This window comes from Polyergus mexicanus, unplaced genomic scaffold (assembly GCF_030449975.1).
Source record: "Polyergus mexicanus isolate NDT 795.1 unplaced genomic scaffold, iyPolMexi1.0 SCAF_23, whole genome shotgun sequence".
Taxonomy (NCBI): domain Eukaryota; kingdom Metazoa; phylum Arthropoda; class Insecta; order Hymenoptera; family Formicidae; genus Polyergus; species Polyergus mexicanus.
This window is the reverse complement of record NW_027223343.1, coordinates 1,340,293-1,349,985: the sequence shown is the minus strand read 5'-3', so window position 1 is coordinate 1,349,985 and position 9,693 is coordinate 1,340,293. Positions and strand designations below refer to the sequence as shown.

At 30.8% G+C, this 9,693-nt stretch overlaps 1 protein-coding gene across 1 annotated transcript; it reads right to left on the bottom strand.

The window, feature by feature from the left end:
- Positions 1-57: 57 nt before the first annotated feature.
- LOC138942738 (peptidoglycan recognition protein 3) lies at positions 58-8,501 on the bottom strand. Its single transcript, XM_070313206.1, has 8 exons — positions 8,227-8,501; positions 6,944-7,237; positions 5,293-5,640; positions 4,654-4,913; positions 2,256-2,469; positions 950-1,113; positions 561-723; positions 58-488 (listed from the first exon to the last, which is right to left on the bottom strand). The coding sequence occupies exons 2-8, from the start codon at positions 7,047-7,049 to the stop codon at positions 301-303; spliced, it is 1,443 nt and encodes a 480-aa protein (XP_070169307.1). The 5' UTR covers positions 7,050-7,237; positions 8,227-8,501; the 3' UTR covers positions 58-300.
- Between the last annotated feature and the right edge of the window lie 1,192 nt (positions 8,502-9,693).

The following is a 9,693-nucleotide window of genomic DNA, read 5'->3' as shown; positions in this document are numbered from 1 at the left end:
TATAATAATAAAACATATGTTCTTCTTTTTCTTTCTCTTTAAAATTGGATTAAATAATATTTTAAGGATTGTTTACTTTATTTTTCTAAATATATATTAACTAGCGAAATGACATTATAAAATATGAAATTATTGATGATGCGAAATCTAACACTTAAGGAATCGAGTTACACTGCAAATCTTAGAAGATACACAGATCCTCGTAAATTGTATATCTATTTCAATAAATCACAGAATTGTAATTGATAGATATTTTTTGATCGAGCCATTTTTGAGTTAGATCATATTAAAAATAATCCTTTATTGGGCAGCTTCCGTCCAATGAGGCCATGATTGTATCATCGCGTAAAGATCCTTTCCGGGACAGGAAGTTGCCCAGGTTTGTCGATGTCCAAAAAGTTTGTAGTCACTTTTTACTTCGTCATTATCCATCCCATGAGCGATCAGTTTAGCTACTGCTTCTATCGCAGTCGCCTTTGGTGTTCGGTCTAACAAATGAAAAAGTATATCAGTGATATATATTAAAATAACAAATTCGTATTATTTCCAATATCGCTTACTGCTGTAATCTCCAAGGATACAAATTCCAATGCTCCTATTGTTGAAAGGTATGGAATGAGCACCCTTTTTGCCCCAGCCGCGACCTTCGTAAACGTTTCCGTCTTCGCCGACTATGAAATTATAGCCAATATCGTCCCATTTTTTATTATCCATATGATAGTTCTAGAAACAAAATTCGATAATCACTACGAAGTACGTCAGATTTATTGTTTACTAAAATACGCGAAATAAAAAGATATAAAAACAGATTTATTCTATTAATAAAATACATTTGTTTCTAAAATATTGCTCCATTGAATCAGTCTTGATCGATTGCGCGCAATGAAGAATTAAAGGTTAAAAGATTTGCTATTTAGAAAAGGTTCATATTGTCAATTTTTTTGATTACCTGGATACTTCTCACTTTCAATTCACACTTTTCTTGGGTCTCGCAACCGGAAGTAACCGAATGATGAATGATCACGTAGGGCGCTGGTATTATTTTAAGATCGATTGCTGGTGATTTCGGTGCTCTAGCGCCCCATTGCGCCCTAGAAATAATGTTTAGATCATCTAGAAAACATTATTAAGAAATTACTAGATTGCTAATAAAAATTAAAGACTCTATTTTACAATATATGAAAATAATCATGGCGTTAAATTTCAATTAAATCAATTAAAAGTTAATTTTAAAACTATATAATTTATTTAATTCAATTTATTCTATGACAGCTAATAATTTTAATATATATATATATATTAATACATTCTTTGTTCTTAATCGATTTTTCTTTTTTTTTTTTTGTGAAAATAAAGATTTGTGAGCATTAGACATGTTCTTACATGACCTCTTTGTGTTTTACATTTTACATGAACAGAATATTGTATATCGTTCAGCTAGCAATATTGCTTGTTAGAGTTGATACTAATAAATAATTGTAAGAATATATGACTCATATATAATTATGAAATAATTAAGCATGCCTTTCTTCCATGCATTTCTACTCACAATAGAAAAAACATGAACATAAGAGAATATTTCTATAAATAGAAGAGAATAAAAATATTTCTTATTTACAAATTACATTCATCTATAATTATCACATTGTAGCTTGTAGAAGAATTTATGCCAGATGCAAATAATCTGACGTAACAACGATTATCTTGCGGTCATTTTTCTAATCGTGCGAAATGCTTGCACTTTTCTAATAACTTATCATACGAAGATTAACACATATCTATATTCTCGCAAGTAAATTTAACCACAACATTCATTATAGTTATTTCACTATTAATCAATCAATCAACAACAAATAGCGAAGCCTGTCAAGCATTAAAAAGAATAATGACGGTTTAATCGATAAAGAAAATGTCAAAATAAAATGGCAAAAGCTCATTTATCAATACCGCACAATAATATTGCGATAACCTTGCGTGTACCTCAGTGAGGTATGTATATTTCAACGCGTTAGCTCGATATTTCGAGAAATTATACTTGCAAGAGATACTATATATATTTATAGAAAATTTCGTATCAACTGTCATTGTATGAAAGTGACAATAAAAATTCTGTCATGTCTACGCAACATATTCTCTTGCAACGACAACTCTTTTTGCGCACAAATGTGAAGTATAAATATATCTAAAAATTCCGGTGCCATGGATATAAGGTAAAGTTCACGGCTCGCATAAATAATATATTGAATGAGAATTACTGACGGTAATCTTCCGAACGGCGAGTGTTACGTAGACCGTCGTGAAAATTAACGTCGCCATCGTCACAATGTGCATTTTGACTTGCAATAGGATAAACTGATACGACACACGGTTTCGATACAATATATAAGTCCTCTCGATTAAAAATGTCTTATGCTCGAAGCATGATCTCTGACCGTATAACCGACGGCAAATGCGTACATGTACGTGTATCTACCATATACATGCAGATTAGCAATATAATATTCTCTCAACTGGATTTCCCCTAGTTAATCTGATGACTTATTTGACAGGTTACGCAAGAAAATGGAGAAATAGACTTAAGCATATCGCATACGGTGCTTGTTTTCTTGCTGGATATTTCTGCTGATAGCGCTGGCACCGTGTGTAACGGGCTTTAACAAGAATTCTAGTATCGATAATATCGTGTAATTTACATATTGGAAGAAAGGAAGGAAAAAAAAACGCATTGCCTTATCTCTTTTATTATAATATTTATAATTTTAGATGCGCTTTATTAACAATTGGAATAAAATTAATAATAGAAAATTAATTAATTATTATATGATATGTATATAGGTGTACGATATAATTATTTTTAAACTTATTATAAGTGAAAATGAGAGACTCATAAAATATGTTTTATAATATATATATATATATACATATATTTCTACATTTATTTTATTGTTCATACAAATACTGATGTATATATATGGTAGATAAAACATCTTTTAAAAAATTACTAAGATTATACAAGCATAATGCAAGATGCGAAAGACAATACTAATGATTACTTAAAACTTAAATCATATTAAATATTAGAATTATTTTAAAATTATTATTTTATTATTTTAAATATTACAATTATTTGCGAACATAAATGTAAAAATAATAAATACAAGAAACAATATGTCTCGCTATTTATTTATACTTTGTTTAAGAGGAACAGACTTTTTTTAGAAAACATCAACGATCCAGTTGCATACTGATATTGATCTATCAACAATATGATGCATGCAAAATCAATATTAACAAATATATACGTAGCGACATTTCGATTTGCTCGTGTTTTGATCGAAGTTTCGATTAGCACAAACGGCGAAACATGCTTAAAAATTCTCTTATTCACGAAAAATATCGCGTACGATATTTTTCGAGAATATAGTCCCTGAGCTCATCTTTCTTCTTTCATTGTGGAGAGAAAAAGATAAATTAGTGCAGCCAGTTCAGGTATAAAAAAAAAAACAGAACTATTATAATGATAATGAAGCTGTGATTATGTTACGTTATGCGCGATACCGATTATCTTATTGATTTCACGTGTCCGGCAGAACAATGTTCTTACAATGGGCATCCCCGGTAGATAATCAATTTTTATGATTGATTAATTTAATAAATTGACGTTTTATTTTTCTTTAGCTTTATCACTCGAGGACGTTTAAATAGCCCGGTTTTTTTATACGCTAAAGTGATTGAGAAAGATCGCAAACTTGAACAATTTTTTTAAAACATATATTATGTAATTTTAATACAATTCTTTTTTAATGCAATTATTTATGTATTTTTTATCATTATATGGATCGAGAAATTATTTTTATAAGACGCGGATATTTATCCTGTTATTTACATTGCAACGTAATATAGATTCGATTGTCGCAATGTTCATAAAATTTACATGTTGTTCATATTATTGCGCACGTACATGAAAAGATTTTATCGGAATAATTTGTACGAAATTAGTTTTTTCATAGTCAATCATTGTCATTAATTAAATTTCCGAAAGTCTTTAGAGAATAATTATCGTAACAAGTATAACCGTATAAAAGTACAGGCTTGCACGCGAACTGACAATGAGACAAGAGTGGCATTGAATTTATTCGTCAAACTCGTGTAAAAAATATTTATATCGCTAAATTTTGATTTAATTTCTGCAAGTTTGTTGATATTTTTTATAATCTGTCTAAAACTGTACGCGCACATTCGTCCGTAAACGTATACACATACACACATACATCTACATATATATAAATATATATAAATCTTTTTTCTTCAATTTTATCAAACAAAGAGCTCTTTTATATTATGTAATAAATAAAATTTAAATTTTATTTATTACACAGTATATACTTTACATTGTCTTTTCGAAACTTAAAACAGAATGTTATTAATATAATTATATAAAATTTTGTCGCATTTTTTTACATTAATTTTTATAAAAAATATGGAGAATTGACATAAAATAAACTGTAAGACTTTTTTTTTTTTTTTTTTTTTTTTTTTTTTTTTTTTTTTTTACAAGAATGATGCAATTTGTAGTATTGCATTTACAATATAATCTCTTATTACATCAAATCTTCATTTTATACTGGCTTAGGATTCAACGTGATTTCATTATAGAGTGGTATTCGATGTGTTGTTCTCCTCTACAATGTTGTCTTCTTGCACTATCGCCTCCGTCGTGGTGATGGGAATCGGATTCGCGGTCCAACGGGGAAGGGTAATTACGTACTCGTAAAAGCTCTGACCAGGGCACTCCGTATTCCGCGCCTGTCGATGACCGAGTACGTTATAGTTATCGCTTATCTTGCCAAGTGAAACTCCGCAAGCTATCAGCGCGTTCAGCGTATTCAGGGCGACTGAGTTCGGGAGGAAATCTGCGAAATTATATTTTTACATGCGTGAAAGTAAATTTTTCTTCATGCAAATATATTACGAAATAATATTTCAAAGAATATATTTCATATATTATTTTATACAAAAAAAATAGATTTTTCTGGTAAATTTTATTTGAAAAATAATATAGGTATATGTACCCAAGTGATTCGCTTTTGATCCCCTGATGTAATAATTTTTTTATTTAATCTTCTTCGACGAAAAAAAGAAAAACGAAACTTGACAGTTATCATTTTCAATTTACTTTTTTTTCTTTTTTTATATATGTATAATCATTAATTTTTTCTCGATGAAAATTATTGTTTCTATTTACTCGACGATATTGCAATTTCTTAATGATATAAATAATATATTAAATACCGCTGAAATCTCCTAGGATGCATATGCCGATGCTCTGGGTGTTGTAGCCAGGTGCATGCGCGCCAACGTAATTCCAGCCGCGACCCTCGTAAGCGTTGCCGTCTTCGCCGATAAGGAAATTATAGCCGATGTCCCACCAGCTCCGATCGTCCATGTGCAAGTTCTGGTAAGATCTAACGATCTCAGAACACGATTCCTGGTCCCGACAGTACTTACGTATACCACCATGATGGACCACCACATACGGCGTCGGTGTCACTGACAGAATCTGAAAATCCAGGCGCTTCCTGGCCTCCCATTCGCTTCGGCTGACGATCCTCGGACACTCTGGATAGATCATCCGTCGTTCTTAATAATAGATATATTCCCGAGTTCACTCGTCAAAGATTAAATGTGTTTGGAAGAGTGATGTTGGATAATTTATGTGTAACATGTGATAGACGATTTATATAAATTTTTGCTAATAATTGACGAAGAGCCAGTTGGCGCCGATCTTACAAGAGCGCCTTTATAAAAGACCTCGATATTTCATTTGAAATTTATGAGTCAGCTAACAAGTTAGTAGACACGTTTTCAACAATTAGTTGCGCGATTGCAAATGTATTTCCACATCACGCAAAATGATATTGTCCACGAGATACGATACTAGAATGCCGACCGGCGAATCCTCGAGTCATAAAATAATTTCGGTCCGAGCACTTTGCATTCCTGCACAAGTGCGGAAACTTTAGAAGAATACAAACATAAGCAATTATCGAACCGCGCTTGTCACGAGGAATGCGCGTAATCGTCCCCTATTATATATCTCGCATTTTTTACTACTGTATTACTTTCTCTCGATACGTCCAATAAACTCGTCGACACGACGCGAGTAGTTTGAAATAGAACACGTTTACGAAAATATAAATCTGTAATAGAAATATGATTCTTATTGTACGAATTTATATTACAACACGTTAGCATTATATTTAAATCACCGATTCATCTTAATTTGGTTTAAAGCACCATGATGAGACATTAAAAAGTTGGATACACTAGTCAGTCACTGACATCATAGCTCAGTAACTATAAATGTAGGTAAAAAAGTTGCGAACCTTCGCATTTATTATATCTTTCGTACCTAAATGCAGAATATTTATTGGCGACTGAATATTTTGTTCGCATGCAGATGATTTTTATGGCAATTTTATGCTATTATTAAATATTATATAATTTCATTATTATACCATGTAAGAAATACAAACACAATAAATTCGTTCGGACCGACTAAAATAAATGTAAAAGTGAGATGTTTGTTGACATTTATATTTGCGAGTTGAAAACAATTAGAGTCATTGGTATCATTAAAAGGATTGAACACGTAGAAAGATGAAAAATCACAATATTAGAAAAAGCTATATATAAGATAATATTTATTTACTAAAAATAATATAAAAAATCTAAATTTACAGAAAATATAAATATGCAGAAAATAAAGTAACTCTTTAAATTCGTTATGTATATATCATATCATTTCTTATAAATGTCAACCACGGTCTTTCACAGACGGTCACTATCTTAGTGATCCGCGTAATTGTGCTCAACGAAAAATCAGCTTGAAAAATATGCCATATCTTTTTACGTAAAGTGTTTGATTTTTCGAATCGCTTACCGGATGCGTTGATGAAATTCATACTGTCAATGGGAATGGCGAGTATTGTATATACGAGCGCCGAGATACACAGCGCGAATAATCTAAGATAAAAGGGCGACCTCATGATTGACCACCGTTACAGCGCGTGTTAAAAGTGAAACTGGGTAGGCATCGTGTAACCGCGTCCGCTTTTAAACGAAAAATCGAACGGCAGCCGGGAAGTCCCTCGGTGAAGTCGCACGTCGAATCAACCCGTTTTGTAGTCCCTTAACCCTGTCCCCTCTTCGTTTTTCTCAATAACAGCGACGATGACTATGACAAAGAGATGAAAATTTTTGTCCGATTACAATCGAAACGCGGAAGGATGCGGAATCACTATCCGCGCGATAAAAAAATCAAACGTGCGATAAGATGCAGCGAGATTGATATGATCGACGAAATGAATCACATGACACGATAATAAATTACATGTGATCCTGAAAATAATTATGTAAAAAAAGAGACCACAAGCATGTATACGTATACAACAAATTTATATATTAAAAAAATTAATACGTAATTAATATATTTTTTTATGTATTTTGTATCTTAAAATAAATAGAAAATAAAGGAAATTAAATAAAAAATTAAATAATAAAGATACATGTGTGTATAAAATAAAATATATTACATAATTATTTACTTATTAAATGCATTAATTTCAAGTTAATTATATGCATATCATAACAAGAAAAACAACGATTACGAGAAAACCTCGATTCAATGCGATCGATCTTTTTAATCACGTTTTTTTTTAATGATGTTTATTAAGTTGTTTTTCTATGTGAATTAATGTTTATTTTATGACACACTTGATTCGCACAACATTATCAAGTTAGATTATTAGATCATGAATTCCTGATAAGTAATGGTATATCTAGAAATTACATTAAATGAATCAATAATGACGATAATTACACATAAAATTATACTTTCAATGAATTGATTTTTTATTAATTTCTTTCTCGCTTCGAACGGTGATTGAAGGTTTTTAATGAGAAAAAATTTCTGTCGGAGCAAAATTAAGATAATTATATATTATTCTTAAATAAATATTATGTCAGTAATATTAATTAATAATTATTTTTATACGACAAACGCGCGTTTGTTATGTATATATATATATTGTTTTGTAAGTAATCAAGGATAGATAATAATATATATGTTTCCTGATGTGAATACGTTGAATGATATAATTTGTATCTATATATGAAAATTTATATATTTTACAGAAATATAATATGATAAAGTAAAATATGTACCATGCTGATCGGTGTAGAAAATTCTTTGTTTTCTTTCTCCGTTTCGAATAATAAGAGTCAATAAATAACGAGGATAGACAAATCATTACTCGCGTTTGCCAACGATTCAACGAGATAAGGGCTCATCCAAAGTCGTCGAATGGCAACAAACACATTTATTTGCTCATCACAGTACGCTGTCATAATTATCGACTAATTGTTTCCTGTAATCATTGATGTATCTTTTATATCACGGTGGGTTCGGCCAAAAGAGCGATTCTGCTTCCTGTATCAATAATACAATATAATAATAAATCACATCACACGTAAAAATTTGTTAAAAATTTAATGTTGTTTACTACAAGAACCCGTATTATAGAACTTATACGAACGCGCAAAATATGTGTATGATTTTGATGATAATTATCCCGGAAATAAGCGCGAGGCGATTGCGCAAGATACGATAATTATCGAAAAAAAAAAGGGAAGAAAAAAAACGGAATAAGAATCCTCGTCTTAAATAATTATGATAAAATCGCCAATCATTGACGTAGGTCAATGCGAATAGTGGTGATGCTATCATTAAGAAGTAACGGACGATTTAAAGAACTGCGAAATGTACAATTGCCAGCGCTATAGCTGATTACGCGAAATCAGATATAAAAAAAACATTGCTATCAATTGTAGTATTATAATTACTCAAATGATAAGGTATAATATCGATTGTAATGTAAGATGACACCTAAGCATTATGCAATATTAAATAGTTTAAGCTGCGACTATAATTATAATTTTTATTCTTATGCAAAAAATGAATAAAAATCTATATAGTTTGAATAGAATAAAATCGAATGGAATTATAATTTAATGCAAAATGAAAAAGGAATGAAAAATTCGATTATTTCTTCTCGGAATAATAAATTACAAACGTTACAAAATTAGTGTAAAAATCAATATTATCAGGAATGATTAGATCGAGAAAAAAAAATCGTGATTAGATCAGCAAAAAAATTCTGCGGTTAATAATATTTTATTTGGAAAATTATCAGATTTATATATATCAGATAATGATAAGCTATTAGAACTATGACTAATAATCCACTATATTTTATAGAAAAGTAATGGAACCACTGGGCTCTATACATACTGGAACGCGCCTTCCCGTATATGGTAAGCTTGGCGTAAACATGTGAGATGACAAAGAGGACATTGTGTGACTTTTGTCTCTTTTCTTCTTAGACTCTTGCACTGGTGTATGTATATATGTATATAGTTGACCACTACCGCTATAGACTTTTAGCGGTGATTTCACTATTAAAAAAGAAGGCCTACAAGAGAAAGAGACAAAGAGTCACATATTGCTCTCGTCGTTATCCCGTATCTCGAGTAGCACGTCACTTTCTATACGTATAAAATTCAGCGAATGGAATATACACACACGCATACATTACTCGTTTTTATAATGACACAATAAATCGGCCTTGATGA